General features: G+C 39.4%; 1 protein-coding gene across 1 annotated transcript in view; it reads left to right on the top strand.

Moving 5' to 3' along the window:
* The first annotated feature begins 8,636 nt into the window (after nucleotides 1–8,636).
* Nucleotides 8,637–25,485, top strand: part of rapgefl1 (Rap guanine nucleotide exchange factor (GEF)-like 1) — a 39,030-nt gene continuing 22,181 nt past the window's right edge. The window contains exons 1-2 of the mRNA XM_084434683.1: nucleotides 8,637–9,753; nucleotides 24,132–24,210. Of these exons, the coding sequence (XP_084290809.1) occupies nucleotides 9,372–9,753; nucleotides 24,132–24,210 (461 nt within the window). The 5' untranslated portion in view covers nucleotides 8,637–9,371. The remainder of the gene's footprint in view (nucleotides 9,754–24,131; nucleotides 24,211–25,485) is intronic.

The raw sequence follows: 25,485 nt of genomic DNA, 5'->3' as shown, positions 1-25,485 counted from the left end.
TCATGACTTTACTCAAGTACATTTGAGAGGCAAATATTGTACTCTTTACTCCACTACATTTCTATCCATAACTGTGAGTACCCGTTACTTCTAAAAAAAAAAAAGAAAAAAGGAAAAAAGAAACATCTCGGAAACCCTCTCAAATGTGATTGGATTGTGCAGGCGCCACTGATTGGGACAGCCTATCAGCAATCACCTTCAGCTTTCCGCCAAAGTCAACTCCATGGTCAGATTTAGATAAGAGACGAAACCATGGACGAAACAATGGATGAAGACGCAACAGGTCCATCCTGGGAGCGATATTTTTTTTCCCAGGATGGTAGGGGAAGACTCATGAATATTCATTAGGGAAGTCATCCCTGATTGGTCTTAACCCCAGTGACAGGTAGGTTTAGGGGCGGGGTTATGGAGGTCATAAGACCCCCAGTGACGGGTAGGTTTAGGGGTGGGGTTAGGGGTAGGTAGGAGTCTTCCCCTACCATCCTGGGAAAAAAAATATTGCATCCCGGGAATGTGCCAAGCCGTGGCCCCACCTCGCCAGACTAGTTAATGATAGTTTTCGCTTCAAGTGTTTGCTGTTTTTACCAATGTAAGCACTGTGGCAGTAGTAATGCAATATTTAGAAAATGTACTCTTGATACTCAAGTACTTTTAAAAACAAGTACTTTAGTACTTTTACTTAAGTAGACATCTGACTGTAGTACTTTTACTTGTACTTGAGTAAAATTTAGCAAGGGGTATCTGTACTTTTACTCAAGTAATGTAGCTGTGTACTCTGTCCGCCTCTGGTTACTAATGGTTTTCTTTGAGACTGTGGTCCCAGCTCTCTTCAGGTCATTGACCAGGCCCTGCCGTGTAGTTCTGGGCTGATCCCTCACCTTCTTCATGATCATTGATGCCCCAGGAGGTGAGATCTTGCATGGTGCCCCAGACCGAGGGAGATTGACCGTCATCTTGAACTTCTTCCATTTTCTAATCATTGCGGCAACAGTTGTTGCCTTCTCACCAAGCTGCTTGCCTATTGTCCTGTAGCCCATCCCAGCCTTGTGCAGGTCTACAGTTTTATCCCTGGCCATTGTGGAGAGGTTGGAGTCTGTTTGTTTGAGTGTGTGGACAGGTGTCTTTTATACAGGTAACGAGTTCAAACAGGTGCAGTTAATACAGGTAATGAGTGGAGAACAGGAGGGCTTCTTAAAGAAAAACTAACAGGTCTGTGAGAGCCGGAATTCTTACTGGTTGATAGGTGATCAAATACTTATGTCATGCAATAAAATGCATTTTATAGAATAAAATTCTTTTTTTCTGGTGTTACTGAAAATGGATCAGCTCATCACAATGATACCAGTGTAAAAAAAAAGTAAAAAAAAGGGCTTTTCTGGATTTTTGTTTTAGATTCCGTCGCTCACAGTTGAAGAGTACCTATGATAAAAATGACAGACCTCTACATGCTTTGTAAGAAGGAAAACCTGCAAATTCTGCAGTGTATCAAATACTTGTTCTCCCCACTGTATGTGTATATGTACTTGTGTGTATGTGTATATAAGTATATGTATATGTGTGTGTGTGTGTGTGTGTGTGTGTAGATAGATAGATAGATAGATATTCATGTTGTGTTTATGAAAAAAAACATGAATAAATGGATGAATAAATTACAATAGCATTTTATTTTGTGCACAAACCTTTCCTAGTATTCATGGAAGAACTTAGCCGTGGATGAATCTTTGTAAACTAGAGAAAATGACCCTAAACTGAACCCAAACTTTAGGATTTCAAAGATTCAGAAAAACCTTGAAAAACTTGAATTGCCCTAAATCTCACATACATTTAAAACTCATGAAGTCTGCACAATTAGCGAGCCTTCTTTGAGAGCTTTTGTCACCAATGCATTTTTAATGCTTTAAGTTGGCGGTCTCTGCATATTTAACGTGTCTCTTCTCTCATCCATTGTTTTGTAGTAGAGATGCACATGGCCGAGGTGGGGTCTCCCCCTCTGGCTCTTTGTCTGAGTGACAGTAACCAAACAAAGCCCCCTGTCTCTCAGGGTGATGATGTCATTTTGGGTCTCCATCCCCCAGCAAGGGCCAGGACAGAGTATGTTTATGTGGGTGTCATTAAACTTTCACATGATTCATGGGAGCAGTTAGGGAGCATCCATGCATTGAGACAAATGATGTGCATGTGAAATGAGAAGTGGATGTGTATTTTTTATAACGCTCAAGTAAAGATGCTCGCTCACACTAACTCATCAAAAGTGACTCAGGCATCTGAAACCCATACACGCTGTCATTTCTTTTGATTTATTTTCTCTCTTTTCGTTTTCCTCACTTTCTTTGTTCATGATGTCTTTTTCTCACATTCTCTTCACAGCTGAGAGCAGCACAGAGGTGTGATATCACAGCCAAGGAAATTGCTTTAACCTGCATGCATCCCTAGATGAATGCAAGAAGAGAGTGTGTCTAATGTGCCCTTGTTCTCCACAATTGTTGTGTAAGAAAGGAGTCTCACTCTTTCTGGCTATTCTGTTCTCTCTCTTTTTTGCTTCTTTCTTTCAAAGAGAAGGCTACATTAAAAACAATGTTCTTTTTATATTTAATTTGTGTTTATTAAAGGAATACTTCACCTGTAAGACTAGAAAAACTGGAAGAACTGGAAGAGAGGAAATTAACATTTGAACTCTCTCTTGTGAAGTTAGCATTACCATTTGAGATGCAAGTCTCACCTCAGAATACATCTCTTTCCCTCTTCCCCCACTCCTTCTCTCTCGCCCAAAAATAAAAACGCTGTCATTAGCGTTGGAAATAAGAAGCTATTACCCTTCCGGAACTGAATGATTTTTTATGACATTCGATTCCATTAACAGTTTCCTAGATAACTAGTGCGATAAGTACAATCAGATTCACTGGCGAATAATTTTCTTTCCCTTTCCGAATTATAGTCCTTTCTATTATGAATCAAACACATACAGCAAGACTAGTGTATTGCGATTTTCGCACACATGACTCTTGCGACGCTACCAGACTCCACACCATAACTATAATGATAACGGCACAGAGAAACCATATGGTTGGCTGATGAACGATAAAAACATTGACACTCAATCAGAATTCATCCTGCTTTAAAGAGGTCGAGCATTTAAATCGGCAGATGACAAAACTGCATGCTTATAATTAACAGATTAGCCTAATATCGCCCACTGTTGTGGACACTAATATAGTCTTCGTTACTGTCTTTATAGTTATCGTTCTTGGTGTGAACGGGCCAGGTTCTTTTTTTAGTGTGTCTGAAATATGCAGTGCGACCAGTGAAGGCCGATTCGCAAACAAACGACTCAAGCCGATTAAAGGAATAGTTCACTTAAAAATTGAAATTCTCACAATTTACTCACCTCAAGCCATCCAAGGTGTGTGACTTTCTTATTTCAGTCGAACACAATCAGAGTCAGTTATGTTAAATAATATCCTCCTAGCTCTTCCCAGCTTTATAATGGCATTGAATAGTGCCCGAGTTTTTGAAGCTCCAAAAGGCGCATCCATCCATCCATCCATCATAACAGTCATCCATATGACTCCAGTGGGTTGATAAATGCCTTCTAAAGCAAAGCAGTGGGTTTTTGTAAGAAAAAAAAATCCATATTTAAAACTATAAACTACAATCACTGGTACGTGCATAGAGAGTCGAGTTCTGGTGGAAAGGTGACCTGACGACGTATTCAAAAACTCGGGCACTATTCATTGCCATTACAAAGCTGGGAAGAGCCAGGATATTTTTTAATATAACTCTGATTGTGTTTGGCTGAAAGAAGAAAGTCATATACACCTATGTCTTGAGGGTTAATAAATTATGGGATAATTTTCATTTTAAGGGTTGCACTTTATTTTAGTTTGTGCACTTACTATTTGCACTTACAGTGTACTTATGGGTTAAGGTTGGTACCCAGTTCTTGTAATTACTATAATAAGTACATCGAGAATAGGACTGTAAAATAAAGTGCAAAAGATGTTACAACATTTTTGTTTTGTTTTAGACCTTTATTGAAGTTGATCCCAGCATTTAGCAACCGAATTGCTTTTCTGTTTTCCAAATATTTCTCAAATTCAAAAGAGTTAACATAAGCACCTTTCTGGTGTCAGGTCTTAAACAGTAGCTACACATTAAGACATGTAGCATATCATGCTTCCCAATTGATGCCAAGCTAAATGATGTGAAGCCTGAGGATCACAGTGAAATAATAGTCCCATAAAAGTGTGTTTTTGAAAATGTTCTTCAGGGGGCACATTACCATCTTAATCTGCCAGACTGACTGGGAGGAGGGCGTCTGCGCTGGGGTAAGACAAACGGCTCTCCTCATTAAATTATGTGTTTGGTTGTGTACCGGGATAAGAAGGGGGGTTTTGTATATCATAGTGCTTAAAAGTGGGTCTGTTTAATGAGTTAAAGATAATCTCCTTACGGCACAAATCACACACACACACACACACACACACACACACACACACACACACACACACACACACACACACACACACACACACACACACACACACACACACACACACACACACACAATGATCCTGCACTCTAGAGGCCTTCAACATTCATCTTAGTTTCTATGTGTGTATGTGTGTATGAAAGAGTGAGTGTGTTTCCACATGAAAGGCTTCTGTCTAGATTTAAAGGGGTTCCCAGTTTAGTAAAGTGTTGGACATGATGGATCTATTGTTTATTGTGAAAATAAAAGGCTCTGTCTCAGTATTCTGACTAAGGACATTGGCGTTTTGTTGTTTATTCGCCCGTACAATGCATTACAATCCTTTTCACGAAGGAGAATGACAACATAGCGAGCGTGTGTGCTTGAGCTTGTGTGTTTGCGTGGTGTACGATAACGATAACGCATGTCATAAGGATGGCGTTGTGTCAGCGGGGAGGGGTGATGGGGGGATGTATTTAATGAGTCATCGCAGATGTGAGCTCTGTTCTCCTCACTCCAGGGCAAGTGCGTTAGGCTCCTGAGGTCATCCATCATCTGAGTGTGTGTGGGTGGGTGGGTGGGTTTATGTAGTCTTATGAGGGCTGGTGGGCTTCACTGCCAGGCAAACATATTAGAGATTCATGTTCATTACAAAGACAAATCTGCTTATGGAATTACCATGGTAATGGCTTCTTTCGCTTTTGTGGAAATACTGCTCTGTTTTTGTTGGATTTCTAGGAGGAAACTAATATAAACATGTAGACACAAAATGTTTTATGAGTAGGGATATACAATATGTAACTCTATATTGGCCAATTGCAACCATTTTTTATTTTATTTTATTATAATTTTTTTGCATAAATCTGAAAACACTGATATTTGAAGCAGATAATATTAGGACTTATTTTACCCAGTTCAAACAGTACCTTTTTCTATGCCAGGTTTAAAGAGTTATTATAAGTTTTTACATTATGTTCTGAGCTGTAAGCTTACACACACGCACACACACACACTCTCTCTCTCTCTCTCTCTCTCTCTCTCTCTCTCTCTCTCTCTCTCTCTCTCACACACGCTTTTTTTATTATACACTATAGTGTATATATAATTATCAAATATATTCAATATTATCAAATATAATATCAAATATGTGTTCTATTTTTTATACTTTTTAAAGATCAGACTTTTAATATAGTATACAAGTGTGTATGCTTAAATAGATTTGTGTGTATGTTTGTCTATATATATAGTTATTACATTTGTTTTCAATATACTATATCATATAAAATATATAAAAAAAACAAATATATAAATTTACATACTATAATTCAGCTTCAGCCGAAACATTATATACAACATTAAATAAACATATATAATATAATCAGTTATCACTCACAAGTATCGACCAACGATATACAGTACTCACTGTATAGACCAATGTTTCTGTATGTCTGTACATTCCTAATTTTGACATTCATTAATGTCATTCCCAGTTGCAGGACCTCATCTGGCTTTAGAGTGAATTTATTTATGGGTTCATTACCCCTTAAATTCTCTTGTTGAGAGAACAGAAAACATTATGCAGCCATTTACAGCACTTTGATGGCAAGTCTAATGGTGTTATGGGGGTTCTTGTGGTGAAGTCACAGACTATGCATGTTGACATCATGTCAGTCATCTTCAGAGAAGGTCATGTGACTAAATGGTATGACAAACACTTGACTGTCATTCTGTTGACACTCACACACATCCTCATCTGACCACAGCCCTAATGCAGTGTACTTCCCCATTCAAGGGACCGCAGGAACCACAGAGGTTGATGTGGGAGAAAATGAGGAACGACCTTCCGTGAGATAAACGTGGGAAGCCACTAAGTTTATAACGGTGGAGAGATTGAGTGTGTTCTGTGACCAGCGGATGACTGCAGTGGTTCACCCCATGTGTGATTTCCGCCACTCTGCAGCATGGTCTCACTCTCATTTCCATGGTGACAACGAGGACCTCTACTGACGCAGAGCTAAATTTATACCTTTTCCCGCCTGCAGTTTTGAGCTTGCAGACATGACTAAGTGAAGTCACACACACAATGCTCAAAATTCAATAGGATCATGTAGAATTTATCTGAGGTTCATTACACCCAGCCTAACTTGAACATGTTTTGTTTGTGTGATGTCACAAAGGGCGGAAATTCCCATTCGGAGGTTTTGCCAGACATCACATATGATGTGCGGAAGAAGCTCTAACCATAGTTGAATGAGTTCATCTTATATCAGGCAGATGATTCCCTCTTCTGTTGATCAGGGACCATTTCCACAATAGAAAAAATAAATGCAGATATATGCTTTTATAGAGATTACTGCTGTGCTAACCCTTAAATGGTTCTATCAAGCGCTACATACATTAAACCATTTAATTTCCCATCATGGAATCATTTTATGGATTTAGTTGTCACTGTCACTAGAAAAAAAACAATTATCATACATGAAAGCATTATGCAATAATTTAAGACATTTCTGCCAATTTAGAACCTGTATGGCATAAAGGGTTCTTTAAAATTGAGTCAAGAACCCTAGAGTTCTATATAGAACCCATTAAACCTTTTTTCTGCCTATAGCATAAAAATGAGTTTTAAGCAATATTTTATTTGTTTTGTGAGTTTTATTAAAGAAAGTAAGGTCATATAATAGTTTAACGTGTTTTATAAACCACATAGGCCTCATTAATTTTTCAAGCATTTTACTTTTAAGCAAATTAATTGGTATCCATGTGTTACAATGATTCTGTATTCAATTAAGTGCTGCAGCATAGTGCGGTCACCGATGGTCACCGGATCCCATATTTACCCCTCATAGGTGTCTTGGGATACTGTTTCCTGACAGACGTTTGAACAAGACACCATGGGCTTCCAAACGTAACTTAATACTGATAATGAAGTTGCTTACTCTATTGGCTCACAACTATAAGCCACTCGTACCTCGACCATGCAGGCCTGAGGTCTGATGGTGTCGGCATGTGCCTACTAATAAGTGCCTTTGATAAATAAGACACTTAAATGCAGTGTGTGTGTTCATGAAGTGGTTTTGAAAGAGATAACCCCTTTTGTGCTTTCCAGCTGGGCGATTTGAAACCATACAGCTGGCTAACTGTAGACCTTACGGAGAACAAGACACATGCCAAATGTAATTGATACAGCACAGAACTTTAGTCTGAGTCAGGTTCTTCATTAATGAATGTCGCTGCTGTTATCTTTATGCTTTAAAAGATAGACAAAAGTCTACGTAAAATAGATGTTCTTTTATTTTCTTGATTCTACTTTGCCCTGTTCTTATTATGTGTTCACATTATTTCCACTATTTCTACTGTAATAGAGAAACACACAAAATATGTGTAATGTTCTTTGTCATTCCTTACAAAAATGTCATTTAAAAATAAAGGTTCTAAAAAGAAGTTTCTGCAGTGCCGTAGAAGAACCATTCAGTCAACAGTTCTTAAAATAACTTCTTCTTCTTCTTTGCTTTGTGTGAATAATATTTTGATTATATAATAGTATTAGTCACCCATACCATAAGAAAGTTTGTATTCATATTTATTTCCTTTGTAATCATTTATTAAAATATTTAAAATTTAACAAGTGCTGGAATTCAAATTCTTTTGAAATTGTAAGTTTGATTATCACCCACAAAAAAAAAAAAAATCACAAAATTAATTAAACATTTTTTTTCGTTAGTGTTACAACCAAGGTTCAGCAGTGGGAATTCTTTGTACTTTACGTTAATTTGAACCGTTTAGAAGTAGGATACATTCTGAAGCATTCATATTTCATATCTCAGAATATTACATAGCACACTAGCACAAACATAGTGGTATTGTACCAGTTGCCACGTGCACTGATGGAACAGTTATTCAATATTTCGGGGTGCAGGATTAGAAAAAAAAATGAAAAAGCCTATCAAATAAATGTTCAGCCTTTGGCACACACGTGGGTTCTTCAGCGTCAATATGAGCTTGTGACTGCAATTGCTGCGATTCAAAGCAATTGAGCAATATCTCTTCACACCACCAATAACCCGCACTCAGCTGCAGAGAAGGCGGGTGGAGAGAGAGAGAGAGAGAGAGAGAGAGAGAGAGAGAGAGAGAGAGAGAGAGAGAGAGAGAGAGAGAGAGAGAGAGAGAGAGAGAGGGTGTGTGTAGTCTGTATACTGTACGTGAGAGCGACGGAGCGCAGTATTTGTGCGGACTCAGAGACGCAGAGACATTCGGTACCGTGAGAGAAAAATAAATACGGATATAGCCTACCACCGAACCAGTCAGGGATCTACAGACACGGAATAATCTTCAGTATCGAGTCGCCTTGTCTCGCCTGCGACGAAAGCCCGTTTCACTCAGACCTGCTGCGGTAAACGATTCATTTATGGTCCAGCATTTTGGCAGAGACTGATTTATACATGTATATGCATTATTAAGTGCTACCTGCTGCTATTTTCATTTTTTGTGTCTGAGTATTCGTCTAATTGACTCATCGATCAAGGCTTCGTTGACAGTGGCAATGCCAGTAGCCTACACATAGCCTTCTTCTCGAGCTGAAGGACTGCAGTGCAGGACGGGTTTCCCTGGGATACGTTTGGATTTTTTTTTTTTTTTTGTATTATTATTATTCTGAGGGTAGTAAGGACTCGATCATCAGCATCCACTTGTGTAAAAGGAACATTGAAAATGGCCGTATTTAATTCTTGACACCTTAACGCAGCGAGGAAGATATTCTTCAGGCATTTTCCAATCAGAGTTGGGTTCCAGCATTATCCAGCTATGATGTAGCCTACACGCGCACGTCAATACGGTTATCATCAGTGTTCATTATTGAGTATTAGAATCAACCCAGGGCCTTCTTGTGATTTCTGTCATCAAAATGCCGGCTGGAATGAAGCCTCTTGAAAAATTCTTGAAGAAACAGACCAATGCACTCACTCGGGCGGGTGGTTTTGGGGAGAAGGCCACTGGCACAGGGGCATCCAGGCGGCGGGCCAGCCTGTCCCGTGTGGTGCCGTTCTTCAGGGAGACATCTCCTGAAAGCGGCCCGGCGAGAGAGGTGTTTAGCCCGGAGACCGAAGAAGCGCCGTGCTGGCCATCCGCCACTGCGGACATCAGGAGCCCGTCGCTGTCCAGTGATGAGCAGAGCTCAGAGGCGAGCCTGGACACGAACTGGACTCCGCTGCCCGCGGACACTCCGGACAATCTAGCGCTGGCACTGCTGGATAGTGTGGCTGGAAAGCGGTACGGCAACTGCACAGGTGAGATGAGTCTCTTTTCCCACCGTTCGTGCTCCACTGACAGATATTCTTGGTGGATCTTTGAAGAGCAGGTCGTTTACAACTATGGTGACTGTTTATGGTGCACGGGTGTGTTGTAGTAGTGGGTTACAATAAATAATCGTTTCCACAAGGCTTGTCACGATTATCAATCGCTATTTTTTGTTGCAATAACCGCGGTTACCGTGCACTTTAAATGCACTTTAACTTTGTTAATTTTCGCGTAAGGGCAAATATTTGTATCCGTTGTGGTTTGCGGATTGCACGATATTAATTTAATGCAGGCACAATAAGGGGAATAAACAATAACATTGTAAATCATTAGCCTATTATTATTTATTTATGAAAAATTGAAAATTAATTGTCAAATAAATGTTCATGATCGCAATCGCGCTAGTTCCGATATTGAGCTCCTCAATAACTTTTATACAAGAGGTTTAAATTGTTGGGCGGTTTGTCATGTCTTGGTACTGTATCAATAACGTTTACACTAAGTTTAAATTGTTTTGTGGTCTTGCAATTGAAAACAATTTTTTTTTTGTCTTTTTGTGTCATTCCATGATAATTTTGTTTTTAAGACAACATATTAACTTAAAAACTTAAACATGAAAAAATCAACATGAAAGAGCATTTGCAGAACATTTTACTTTGGGAATATGATATATTTCTGAGTAAATTTGTAGGGCAGGACTTAATTTGATCAGGAATTGATTAAATCATGAAAAGTGGGTGTGTTACCAGAATGGAACCAGACCATAAAGTTTAAATTAATGTAACCAAACTGGCTCTCTTAAATTATCTTGCCTCACGACTGCATTTTCGGGAAAAACCTGTGCTAGGTAAACCGAATTACACTCAACAACTAGTTGTCAGTTAAGTCACAGTAGCCATTCTGTTGTTTACTTTAGTCACTATCTCTCTATGGTTACAGATTCACTGCTATTGCGAGAATAAATTGGTCATAAAGACCAAAAAAAAAAAAAAGACCACTTCTGTAAGCTGTTGTATGAATAAGTCATTTTATGTAGTGCCATATTAATTTGGGCAAACAAGGTCATTTTTTTAGACAGAGGAACTCTTTATTTCACAGAGATGTGGCATGACAGTGGACCACCGTATTTTAGAAAGGCAGTCATAAACCTTGAGATTATATTGAGCACTGGCAACATTTAAAAGGTCACATCAAAAGGTCACAGAGAGTGATGTCATAAAACAAAGTGCTTTCACATTTGTCAATAACAGATCCTATCACTATGAGGAACTGGCTGGGAAATATCTTCAACTAGGGTATTTCCTCGGCTATGGGAAAGCTTATGACAATCGAACGAAATTATTAAATGTTCCCATGGTGCTTTCCTGTGTGTTTTTCCTCAAATTGGTGTTATGGATGTTTGATGATCGCACAAGCAGCTACCACCCACACCTGACACCCACATACAGCACTGAGCACCTGTATGTAGAAAACACCACCAACCAATCAGTTCATGCATGAATGAAGTGAGGGGATTTCTATTTTGGTCTCAGACAAAGGACTTTTTACAGGGAAATGACGAATTGTGTTGTGTTGTGATGGGAATGGGTTGTCTGTAACAAGTGCATACATGTTACCTGTTCCTGTAAGTTCCAGGACTTTTATGAAGAATGGCTCTCCCACACATTTATTAGCAGCGATGCTTTGCAGCCATAGTGCAGCAGTTTGCACTGCACATGTGCATTAGAGTGTTTTTGTGAAGTAACCATGGAAACTGCAGGGATTTCTACAGTATGCCGGTGCATAAAGAGAGAATTATGCTTGATGCGAAATCAATGGGCAGATGGGCCGTTTGCCGTGGTTCAGTGCGTTGACAGGATGTATGGTAACTAATAAAATGTCCCTTTTTGTAAATTATGAGGACAAATAGGCTAGTTTTGTTATTTTTCATTGGACTGTTTTGAACAGTGTAGAAAGGCGAGGAAAGGTTTATGTGCTTGTGGTAGATTGAATGTTTAAAGAGATAGTCCCCCGAAAAATGAAAATTCTGTCATTAATTACTCACCATCATGTCGTTCCAAACCTGTAAGACTTTCGCTCATCTTCGAAACACAAATGAAGAGAGAAGATTTCTGTCCCTCCATTGACAGTCTGTGCAACTACCACTTTGATGCTTCGAAAAGTTCATAAAGAGGTCGTAAAACTAATCCATATGAATTGAGCGGTTTAGTCCAGATTTTCTGAACATCTTATCTTCTTATCTCTACGAAAATATCTTCATTTGTGTTTCTTTTGAAGAATTTGAAGTCTTTAAACTTGCTTAAACCGACTGAAAATTGTGACTTGAAACATTACATTAATCATTCAAAATCAAAAGTTCATTCAATTTAATAATTTCTTTTCAAAACACATTCTAGCTCTTGCTAACCTCTAAAATGATGCCAAGACCTAAACTTTCATTCGTGTAGTGTGCTGGACAGCTGATGTCTCTTTTTCTCCTTTGGAGGTGATTTTAAGCAATTTATCTTGAACCTCTGCTCTATATCTAGAACAGATCAGAGAGATTTCAGTTTTATGTCACATACTGAAACAGTTGGCCTTATTCTCAACCTGTTTTTCCTCTTTTTATGTAAAGGGGGATGCCTTGCCTCTATATAAGACTGACATTTTCTCTCCAATTTGTCATTATCGAGGCCCGGGAAATTTTTGAAAATGTGTCGCTAATCCTGGATTAGCCAACAATGGGCTTGCAATTTGTCTCATCTAGTGTTGTTGTCCGTAGAGTGAATGTGGATTATGGACTGAGGGAAGTCCACTGATCCAGGGTCAAGAGGAAACACACTGAAATAAGACACTGCTTACATATCAGTCCTGATGCACATGCAGTCAAGTCATCAGCGTTAAGAAGACACACAGCCCAGCTGTTGACCGAATGAGTAACTGTAGACAGATGCACTTTGTAGATGTTTCTATGTTTCTGGCACACTATGTATTTAATGACTTTGAAATATAAAAAAACCTGGTATATCTACTTCTGTTCACTTTTGTGAACTTTATCTCTTGAGTTTCTATGTGGAATCCAGAATTCCCAGGAACCATAAGTAGCTCTGTTCCAAGACAACGCAACACACCCATGAAACTGCTTTATCTCTGGAATGTGTATGGACACCTCATGAGTGTGTGCAGTAACTGGTAGTGTGTAATGGAGTGATTTGGTAAGGCTCATCGAACCAAGATTAGCAAGTTGATCATTACATAACTTTGTTTACCTGTAACCCTTCCAGTTGTGAGCCCTAGGCAAAAGTAGTTCTGTTGGTTGGCGTGTCAGAACAAAGCCCCAGAGGGCAGAGCAAGAGTGATGCAACGGCCATACAGTATGATTCGTTAGTTGCCAATTTTGTGAAAATGTCCTCCAGTCTTACATGCCGAGGGAGGGGAGTGGCTTGGGACTTCACGCTTAATTGTTTTTGCTGAAATGCTTGGGACTTCATGCTTAATTGGTTTTGCTAAAAAAGTTTTTGCAGTTCTAATACATACTTCAATCTATATTATTGCGCCAGGAATACTGTTTGGTTGATCTTTAATTTCTTTCTCCCCATATATATATATATATGGCTCTTCAATATGAATGGGAATAATAAATAATAATAAATAAATACATACATACAAAAGGGTTTTTAATGTCTTTTCATAAGCTTTTTAGAAATGACAAATGCAATATAATAATTGCCCTTAACATATATTATTAAAAAGGGCCATGATTATTTATTTTTATAAAATACTGATAAAGTGAATCTTTAACGCTGTCGTATTAACCAGTTCACTGATTCACTGATTTAAGTTTCACAGTTAGTTGGTGGTCAACCGGTATGTAAACGAAACCAAGTGTCATTAGTTTTCGGTATTTGTTAAAAATAATGAATGAAAACTCGTTCTTGGTTCTCAGCCATACACTTAAAGGAGTGAAATGCACTTATTTTCCCCTTTCTGCTGCCTTTCATATCACGTCAAGACTTTTGCTATATAGTAAAGGTTTGGGACTGTGTGTTTCTTGTGTCCAATCAGCATTGTCAAGATGTAATTTTCCTGTGGTTACAGAGTGATGGCATTTACAGCTCAGATAAACTTCTGTTGTCATATGCCCAAAGATTTCTGCAAGTACTATCATCAGAAGTTAACGAAGGTAACTAGAGGTGTAGATAGTCTCTAAAGGCTGAGGCCTGGTTGTATAAGGACCACACCACCCTCCATGTGCTGCTTTCCTGTGGGCCGAAACTGTCCTGAGGGTGTTTTAAAGAATCTTCGGCAAGTGAGCAAGTGTAGAGAAAGAAATAAATGCAAGGAGGGAGAGAAAGAAGTGCAATCGGAGAGAGTGTGTTTGTGTAGGAGGAATGCTAGCATTTTTTTTCTTTTGAAAAGAGTGAGGGATTAGAGTGGAATGACTGCCCACTCACTGGCCTCCCATTGCAGGGTTTTACATAACATTGTGAGGAAAAGCGAGATACCTCTCTCGTTCTGTGTGGTTGTCACCCTCTCGCCCCCCTTCTCCTTGATCCTTAATGGTTATGCCCACTCATTTTCTGCTTATCCACACACCTGGGCAGCTCTGCTGAAAGCAGCTACGGTGTCCACCTCGACTGTGCATTTTGATGTATGTTAGTGCTGCAATATTAATGCGTGGAGTGGGTGCTAATATACAGCAGGGTATTTTCAAGTGTTTGTGTTATTGTGTGATATATGGGACTCATTTGCACTGTTCCTGCATATAGGCAACTTAGAAAACTATTGCAAAAACTTGACACTCACTGTGCAAATAGCGCTTACAGCTGATTCCAGTAGAGTTTAGGATTATCTAATAATGCTATTCTCTAATAAGCAACAAACAAAATTATTGTATTTATGCATTTGCCAGATGCAAAAGTGGATTAAACCCATGACTTTGTTGTTGCTATAGTGCTCATACTCTGAGCTACAGGAAAGATAGTTCATTTGAAATATAGCTACTAAAGTTTTTTATCAATGCTTTGCAGTGTTGTCCATGCCGGCAAAGAATACAATTAGTACTGCCTTTGAATTGGGCGTATATATACGTATATATATATATATATATATATATATATATATATATATATAATATATATATATGTAGTAAATAGATGTTTTTGGATGCTATTCTCTCCATGTTCTGAAATGGATATTTGTGTGAGCATGTTGGCTCCTCTTAACACAAATGCTCCAGTGTGAAGAAGGAGCCTCTCTCAGACTCAGCACCTGTTCACATGGCAACTGCTGCTTTCGGATCAGGTGGAGGTGAAGAGGATAAGGTAAATGGAAGGCGGCTGGAACTTGTGGGATACGTGGAGAGCAAGTGTTAGAATACAATAACTTTCAGTGCATGTTTCTTGATATTTATATCGGAAATCAGATGAGCACAAGCTAAACTGTCTTTCGGCACCACTAGTAGAATAAGACAAATGTTAACCGACTCTTAAATACTTTTTCAATGTTTTATTTAATTTGTATCGTCTATATATACACTACCATTCAAAAGTTTGGGATCGGCATATTATAATTTTTTTTTTTTACATTCAAAAAAGTCTAAATGTTTGTGGTAGATTTTTCCTAAACCTGTTTCACACCTGAACTAAGTCTACCTGGGTCTTGTTTACAATCAACGTCCCCTTGGTCTCGTCTACAATCGACGTCCCTGAACGTCTACAGTCGACGTTAGTTTCTCTGGCTCATGCCTTATTTTGGGCATCATATTCCCTTTTCAAACCCCCCATAATTCATGCCCTGATGTTATTGGAGAAAATCACACTCAGGCTATGTAGACACAATTTTTGAAAGCGATTATAAGGCGGCACTTCTGAAGCGATCTCTCTCTCTCTCTCTCTCTCTCTCTCTCCCGCTCTCGCTCTCTCTCTCCGCTCTTTTCATTCTGCATCACAAAAACAGCATTGCAGTCACTGCGAGTCAGTGCCTGAATCAAACCATAGCAAATGCGCCACGTGACGCCCCTTTGAAGTGACAGCAGAGGTTGCTCTTTTTCACCACGCAGTTTGCACACTCAAACACACGCGTGCACACACACACACACACAGATGGCCCGGAGCTCCCGGATCAGTGGCTTGACCGACAGCCCTAATAACAGCCTGAACACAGCCTCCTGCTTGCTAGAGAGAAGGATGTGATTAGCACACAGTGATCATTCCCACCAAGAATCAGTCGCACATGGAAAGCCTCCTTCCGAAACAGCTTACCAAAGAACATACAGAACCTTCGAACAGCTATTCATGCTTTTAGACCACATAGTGGCATAAACAATAATGCAGAGAGTGATAAACGTAGCAATGAGTTATATTAATCACTGCGTACGATAATGGCGATGAAGTTCTTTCACTTTAGTGGAGGAGGGTGATGGTTATATACAGAACTGTTTAGAAAAAGAGCCATAAAGGAGCTTTTAGCTTTGATGATCTTCTTATCCTAATCAAACATGTGTTAGATGTTATTTTGAAGTATTGGGGCCATTCTCGCTGTGACGATGGGCTGGGTCTGTTCATCTCTCTTTGCCTGTGGGAAACTGTGACATATTTTTCATAAGAAAGTTTATGCGTATGCAGTATTACAAACACAAGCTGGCTAAAGGCTATCTATTATGTATATAGGTGTGAAAACCTTTTAAAAGCAACAGGTAGTGAAATTTCACCACATTTACGGTTTTATTGTTCATGAGCGCACATTAGGAAATGTTTTTTTTCTACATCATCAGTCACATGATCCTTCAGAAATCATTCTAATATGCTGAGTTGGAGCTTAATGAATATTTGTGCTGCTTAATGTTTTTTTTTTTTTTTTGGAAACCGTTATGCAGTTTTTAGGAATATTTTATGTATAGAAAGAACAGCATTTGTACTTTTGTATTACAGATGAACTTTTTGTACATTTAATGCATCCTTGCTGCATAAAAGAATAAATGTAACTCTGTCTAACTGAAAAAATCGTACCGACCCCAAGCTTTTTAATGGTATTGTATATACTATTGTCACGTTATGCTGCATATGAAGGCACGAAGAGGAAAGGTTCATACTGTATTTAATAGTATCCACAAGGTAAAGCCAAACAAAGAAGAGCAAGCAAAACACAACCATACATGAACAAGACCAGACAAGGGTGAACTGAAAACACATGGCTTAAATACACAGACAAACAAGGTGATTAACGATACACAGCTGACTGATGATGAATGAAATCAGTAACTAGGGTGACAAGAATAGTAGCCGGAAATGGTCCAAACAGGGTGATATAGTGACAATTATATACCGTATATTATAGTTGGAATATATGTGCACACTAGGGGTGTAACGGTTCAAATTACTCTAGGTTCAGTTTGTATCTCGATTGCGGTATGATTTGGTATGTGCTATGTTCAGGAAAAAAAGGACTACTGTCAAATGAAAATAAAGAAAATACAAGATACAAATAAAATAAAGGTTGTCAGGTTTTTCAGGTTGATCTAACAGTAGTTTTCAGGTACAGAAATTGAATAAAGTAATCAAATGTAAAATAACACTGTATATAATCTTCACTGTATAAATTAAATAATGATTCATCTTTATTAAGGCCCTTGCAGACTGAGGCCCTTGCACACTGAGTCCGAAATTTTCGCACGTTAAAAAATAAATACGACCTCACGTTATGTCAATCACACTTGTACACTGCCTCTGAAACTTTCGTCCGTCAAAAAAAAAATCTAATCAGGTTCGATTTTCTGCGTTTTTCGCATCGGTAGCAAGCATTTTGAATGGTGTTTTGACAATTCAGAACCACCGAATCACGAAAGCGGAAAAAACGCATGCGATAATTTCAGACTCAGTGTGCAAGGGCCTTGAGTCCGAAATTCGCGTCCGAAATTTTCGCACGTTAAAAAATAAATACGACCTCACGTTATGTCAATCACGCTTGCACACTGCCTCCGAAACTTTCGTCCGTCAAAAAAAAAATCGAATCAGGTTCGATTTTCTGTGTTTTTCGCATCGGTAGCAAGCATTTTGAATGGTGTTTTGACAGTTCAGAGCCACCGAATCGCGAAAGCGAAAAAACGCATGCGATAATTTCGGACTCAGTGTGCAAGGGCCTTTAAAGTTACAAAAGTTATTCAGTCAAGAGCAGTACTCGAAGTTGGCACTTGGCCACTGTACCACCTGACCACTGCAGATTTAAGGTGTGTTTGACCTGAAGCGGCGCTGTCCAGACCGATCGGTGTATAACATCAAAGTGTTGCAAGAGTGATTTGACAGCAAAAAAACTCAAATGAAACAGCCCAAACAACACTTACAGATTAACATACAAATAAATGATGACAGAGTTATATGAGAACGCTCAGAACTCATGATTGAATAAATGTTAAAAACACTGTATATTTCACTACACAGGAGCTGTTATTATCCTCAAATGAAGTTTAGCGCTCAGGAGTAATGCTGACGAATGCTTTAATCAAGACCTCTAGCTTTTCATTGATGTCTGGGTGAACATGCATAAGTATCATATGAGTTCTGCTGCTCCTCAACCAGCGTAGTCACGTCACAAACGTCGTGCGAGATCGGCTGTTGAAATATATTAAGTTCTTAAAGTCACAAATTACATTCGACAACATTTTTATGAATAAAGGTGGAAAATTGAATACATGTTGAAGTAGGCTATGAAACTTTATTTCGTCATCTTAAATTCCATTTCAGCACCCCTAGTTCCTGCGGCAATGCCGAGAACCATCAAACCCCTGGTGCACGCTGTCTTTAAAGAAATGATGTGATAAAACTGCACATATTTGAGTTCGATGTTGCAAAAAAATGTGCAAAATGCCCCGAGTAACAGCAGCATCAACACACTGACTGCAGCGGTAATGCATAATTTCAGGGCCAGGTTCAAAGTTCGTGCACACTGTTGGCAAACAAAAGGGTGCAAAATGAATCCATTAACTCTGCTATGGGTTTGGATTTGTTTGCACGGGTGTGCTGTTCTCTGGTATTATGGAGTTCAGTTGTGTCGTGCTTTCATGTGGGCACATCTTGGACTGATGTTGTTCGTTCGGCTATTAAAATATCTCTCATTTTCATGTTATGTAATACCAGTCACAGAGGTTTCAAATCATTTCTCCCGGTTGACCAGAGAGCAGGCTTTAAAAATGCATTTTGTGAGCCCTGCTCTAGGAGCAATCTCTCCTGGTGCCAGTTTGAACTGGGTTAGACCTAAAAAAAAGTGGCATGCTTCTAAATTCAGCACTCTGTTTTAGTTTAAAGGCCGTAAGGTGTTTCTGTTTCTTTTTCTTTTTCGAGACGCATGCTGTGTTTCTCTAGACTGGTGGCTTGACATAGACTTTTGCTTGCTTTTGTCAGCTTTTGAAAGACTCGTAGCGTATGTATTTTCATTTGCACCTGCTTTCTTCCTTCCAAACTGTATGGGAAGTTTTCACCACGAGCATTCATTTCAAAGGATTGTTTTGAGAATAGCGGCGGTCCTCCAGTGGCGTTCGCGCATTTACTTATAGTTGGCGGCCCGCCAAAGCAGATTTGCATGTGAATGATGGTGTTTTGTGTCACGATCCAAAGAAAAGATGGGAGTTGAAGGGTGAAATGCCTCCCAGAATGGAAGAATTTTGTGCAGGGGGGGGTTCGAGATAGAGCAGATACGAAGAACAAGCGCATACAGCCTCAGAGAATGAACAGAGACCTTCAAAACACACACCAATGCACACACACGGTGCGTCATGCCAAAAGGCACCAACGTGAGCGAGGGAGAGATGAAGAAAAGACGGTGCAAGGAAGAGAAAGGAAAGCATGCGTGGGTAGTGGGGGTTTTAGATGTGATAAGGCCTCCATGGTAACGGAATGTCTATCATGGTTTATGTAACGCCACCCTGGTCCTCTCCATTACGCTCTCCTGAAATCCCAAACTCCGATCTACAGCTGATTACAGTCTATACATTGACCACATCCGTGCAGCTTGGATTCTTAGCCCTTTTTCACCGACAGCGGTTTAGTGAGCGTGAAGAACCTCCGTGACCCCTAACCTTGAGGTGTCCCCATGCCTAAAAACATTTATATATAGACACAGAGGAAAATGAAATTGCTCAAATGTTGCTCTCTCAACCTAGAGGAGTTTTTAGTTATGCTTCATTTAAGTATTAATTATGTCAGTTGTTAAAATTCAGCTGGGGGTCCGCAACCCCTGGCAGTCTTCCAAGGGGTCGACCAATTATAATTTTTGATAACTCTTTTTATGAAGTTGATGAATATGATACTATCTACCGTGTTTTTAGAGTAAGAGCGGGTTCGGCCATTTGTAACTTGAATGTGCGAGGCTTCAGATGTCCAGTTAATTTAGTCTGTTATGCTGCTTGATATTGCAAACTAGTATTTATTATTGTAATCAGAAACACACTGATTTGTAGTGCACGTAATTTTATTTATTTTTCAAGTTATTAACCTATAATTAACTGGAAGTCTCACACATTCACAGAAAATAGCTTATAAATGTTATTTATATGCATTTTACTTATATTTATATTTATTTATTCTGAGATACAAAAGCATTAGAAACATTAAGCATTGATGTTTTTTTTGTTATTGTTGTTGTGTTATATGTTGGGTGTGTTTTAAAAATTGGACCCTGAGTCTGTAATAAAAGTTTTGATTGATTGATTGATTGATTGAAATCGGCCCTAAAAGGGTGGAAGTGCCTTTTCACTGACTTTTGATTGCAAACTTGGTATCTTTGAAATTCTGGGCACAGTTTAAGATATGGTTGAGAATGAGAACTCTTCTGAAACTCTAGAGAGACATGAAATGACACATGAAATGATCCTAGTTTAGTCTCATCAAGGTTGTTTTTGCTGAAACTGAAATTCTTTGAGGCGGCCTTCAGTTGCACACACCCCGTTACCTCCCTCCGTCTAAAGACAGCAGGATTATGGTGTTTTCTTTTGGCAGGAGCTTCTCTTGACCTTAAGATGAAAAGAAAGGGAGTGATTTTCACTTGTCTGAACGATGGGTGTTCTATACGTGTAATGCGTGTCCGTCTGAACTCCCTGCTGCATCTGCTCAGTTTGGTCCTCACAGTGCGAGATCATGTGCTGCTGTGGAGAATACATGTGCAGTTTCTATATTTGACAATGATTATGTGTCTGTGTGTGTGTGCATGTGCTTGTGTGGGTATCAGGGTGGCTGTTGGATTTTACTCTATTCCCACTTTTGTCATTTAAAGAGATGCGTTTTGTGCCAATCTGGGCAGGAGATTTGCTACACTTTTAGCTCTATCATAATGTAAACTAGTGAATCGAAAGAGGAAAATGGATGAAAGAACACTGGAGAATGTGGGGGCCGTCAGTGAAAGAAGGGATTAAATAGAGAAAAAGCATGCGAGGCGGAAAGGTGTCATATTTGCGTCTTCTGTGCCTCATCTTCATGCTGATTTATATTTCCAAGCTAAACATCAGCACTGACTAATTTACCACTAAATGTGGATATCAAACATTTACACGGTTAAGCTGCTTTGACAGTTTCTTATGGAAGCCTGTTTCGGAGACAGGACATAAAGTTTAATATAAGAAATAGAGGCACATCGTAAGATATAAAGTTGCAGTTGTAAGACGTAAAGTCACAATTTAAAGATACAAAGTCACAATTATAAGAAAGAAAGTTGGATTTGTAAGATATAAAGTCGCAATTGAGAGATGTAAGATATAAAGTCGTAATAATAAGAAATAAAGTTGCAGCTGTAAGATATAAAGTCAAACTTAAAAGATAGTCACAACTGAGAGATATAAAGTCGCAGTTAACTTATGAGAAATGCAGTTTCCTGTTTTATTCCTTTGATTTAACTTGATGTGGTAAAGTTTTATTTGCATAAAATCCTTACATTTGGCTCAAAGCTGTTAAGTCGGAGCTAAAAGTGTTGAGTAAGGACAGCTGGATGCATTAAATGTGCGTGATGCGCTGGTTGTTAACGTGATTCAGGAATTTACTTGGCTCCCCAGAGCAGTTTTGATGCTCTCTGCTAAGCATTATATGCCTGAGGGAGGCAAACAGACCCACACGCTGACATAACACATGGCTCAATTACTGCTGCAGTACAAGTTATCGAGAATTATAAACTCCCACCCTAATTTAATCTCAACAGCCATGACAAATTCTAATGAAGAGAGATGGTCATTGCCCTAGAATGTAATGCTTACATACATCTGACCGGAGGGGGTCCAGTCAGCCCTCACAATCGCACACGCTCATTTCGTCATGCGGTGACTAAAAGTTAAGTTGCTTTAATCTTCTACACCCTCAGCTCTGACACAACACCTTATACATTCCTCATCGGCTTCGGTAGAGGTTGTCCGTCGCGTGTCTTCTGTTCGGTTGCTAACACGTGCCCAAGAGGTACTTGCAGCTATCAGAGGTGGTAATTAACCCAGTTGACTCCTCCTCCAGTCATTCCGTTCCTGTTTTTCTCACTGACTCGCCTGACCTGGCTGTCTGCCTTGCCGTCGTTATGGCTTTGCATCCCATTTGCTTTTTTTGTGGGTTTTACCTTGATTATTTTTGCATCTGTCTGTATGCGTACATCTGTCTGTATTTTGTATGTGTGTCTCGCTCTCTGTCTCTAATCTATTTTATTTCTCCTTACTCAACATGCAGCCTCTAAAGTCAGCGTTGCCGTGGCAACCGCAAGAGATCTGCAGCTCCAAAGATGTGGAAGGAAACTAACTCGCATGCCCACCTTATAAAGGCACACTATGCAAGATTTGTACCATAATATAACAGCGTCGAAATCATTTCGATGGTAAACGAACTCGTAGTAGGGTGAATTATCCCGATAGCAAAGCAGGGGGGGACGCCGCTGGCAAAACCAGCAATGCAAGTTTGAGAGGTGGAGCCCTGACAAATCTCGCAAGAATCACGACGTCACATACATCAACAACATATTAAGCAGCCTCTGTGGAAGACACTAGCACGAATTTCAGGCGTGAATCATGGCAGAGTTGACGAAGAAATCGCGGTCAGAAGAGTCAAGGAAAAGAAAACGACGGCTCTGCGTGAGTGGTATTTACGACAGTAACGTTAAATACAAGTACTTCACAGCGACTCTAGGGGTCACTGTTTGAGAAAAACAGAAACTGCATAGTGTGCCTTTAACTTGCACATATATATATATAGAGAGAGAGAGAGAGAGAGGTGTGCATGTGACCTTATCTTCCCCAAGCTTCCATTGCGCCTCACCTGTGACTCTCAAAAGAGGTGCGACTTCACAAAAACATGCACAGAGGTGTGAAGTATGCAGGTCTGAGCATGTTTCTAATATGCACATTAGGACGCCTTGAGTGCACCGTGTGCAGGAGGACGTACGCATCATTTTTCGATAATCACAGTCAGGAACTGAAACAAGCACGTCTGCACCAATCAGTGATCAGTTGTTGCCTGCAAATCAGTAGGTAAAGCAGAGGATGATTGTGGGAATCTTTTCTGTTCAGATGATTCATTCAACTAAGGAAATTCAACTGACAGTTCATTTTAGTTAAACTCATCGTCTCACTGAACCAGTGATACACGTTGATTCTGTGTCTAAGCTACTGCTCTGAAAAGGGAATGTGTTAATTGTTTCACATGGCACGCGAACGCTTTAGCATTTTGAACTGAACTGACATATTCATTTTGTGCTACTGACTCTTTTCTCGTTCCTCTAGGCGATCACGTTTTAAATAGTAAGGTATCAATGATTTATGCGCTCCACATTGATATAACCCAGATACATAATCAGCATCATGTCCTCAAATCAGCCAAAATACAGTCCCTGAAAACCTCACTGTCAAGATGTGCCCCAGAACGAAAGATATGATACACATTTCTAATCTTTTTTCAGTTTTTCAAAGTACCGTTCATTCGTAATGCTGCTTACGATTCCCTTTTCACTGTTGACGGGTTTTTTTCACGCTCTTTACTTTCGTCTGCTACTGTTCAGGCTCATATTGTAGAGGCAGACATGCTCGTACAGTACATCACTGCAGCCTTTGGGAGTGTCTGTGATCTAAAGTGGGCCAGAAAGCACCGTGATTTATTCTACCCACAAACCCACTGCATGTCCTTGAGATGAGCTAGCAGAGGTGAAGGCTTGTGCCGTCAGGTTCAACTTCATACTCACTGAACGAGTGTTCACAACCTGACGAACAGCTATGACAAAGTCTGCGCTAAAGATATCATTTTCTCGGCTTCCTTCTCTTTCATTATTCCGTCCTCCTCGTGTCAAATCTCTGCAGCCGTTTGTTTCAGACAAACATGAACATTTTGTTCAGTTGTGACGTCACTAATGAGGTTGTGTTCTTCTCTCTGTCTCTTTGCAGAAATACTCCTGGATGACTTCATGCTGACACACCCAATCTTCTTGGCCTCAGACAAGTTCCAGCAGGTCTTGCTTCAGCAGTATCCTTTCTTCTCGCCAGAACCATAAGTGTCAACCTCTTCAATTCTGAAACTCTTTAACTGGCGACCGTAACCCTATCATAAGGTGATTTATACAACTAGAACATGGACCTGGATCATCATCTTTGGATCAATGCTTCTATTAGCCAGTTAGTTTTATGGGGGACGGGCTAGGATAAGGGTCTCATCAATCAATTTTGGTTAGCATTAGCATTAGGAATAAGGGTTAGCCTATCATTTATGTTGGGAAAAATTATTATTGTATTATTGAAAAATCATTATTATTATTATTATAAAATAATTATATTATTTAATAAAAGTTATTATATTGAACTTTTATTAAACTATTTAATGTTTAACTTTAACGTTCCCCTGAGAAACTTTGCATTCACTCGCAAAATGTATAATATGGGAGGAAAAACTATATTTCAGTGCAGTGCTTTTTTTTTCTTCTGGAATGCGATACTTTTGCAAGAGGACACAAGTTTTTGTGATTAAACACAGAAGCATTGAATTATAATTTCTCCTCCCGTCTAATTTTTTTCCATCATTATGTCCCCTTAATGGCTCTGTACTATAGTGTGATATCAAATCCTGTTGTCTTTTTCCGAAGAAATTTCACATAATCAAAGTCTAGCATGACCATGCTTTATGGTTTTCCAGTCCAAAGGTTACCATCTCGACCCAGAACTGGTTAAATCACGTCTAAGTTAATAATTTTATTTCTGGTGAAATTTCGTGGTGCAACAATAAACGCTTTATTATTATTACGTTTTGTTTGTTTATGTTACTGTGTTTGAAATTGAATTATTGCAGTGACAGCTATGCTAGTGCACAACATGTTCTCCAATCAGTTTGTTTACTTTGTAACACTCCAGAAAAATGGAACACTTGTCAGTCTTCAAAACACTTCCAAAACGAACCGAATTATCTGCTTAAAAACAGCCAACAAACATAGCCCGAGAATCCCAGCGTCTGTCTACCGCAGGGGGCTAAGAGCAGTCGCACATGCTGCTTAAGATTTGGGTCAAAATGACGTACCAATTAGCCGCAATGCTAACCTACCTCTATCAGTCTCCAACCCCCCCCCCCGTCCATCCGTCGAGGTTGCCGAAATTCAGATAAGAAGAGTGCAATGTGGGGAATGTGTTTGTTTTGTTAGCTTTAGGCAGAGTGTGTATACATGTGTGTGTGTGTGTGTGTGTGCAGAGGACACCCCTCTCTCTCTCCATAAGTCCCCTCTTATTTAGTGACCTACATTCCTTTTGTGAGTGC

Source organism: Rutilus rutilus, assembly GCF_951802725.1.
Source record: "Rutilus rutilus genome assembly, chromosome: 1".
In the NCBI taxonomy this organism is placed as follows: domain Eukaryota; kingdom Metazoa; phylum Chordata; class Actinopteri; order Cypriniformes; family Leuciscidae; genus Rutilus; species Rutilus rutilus.
The sequence above is the reverse complement of the archived record's forward strand: the minus strand, read 5'-3'. Positions and strand labels throughout refer to the sequence as shown.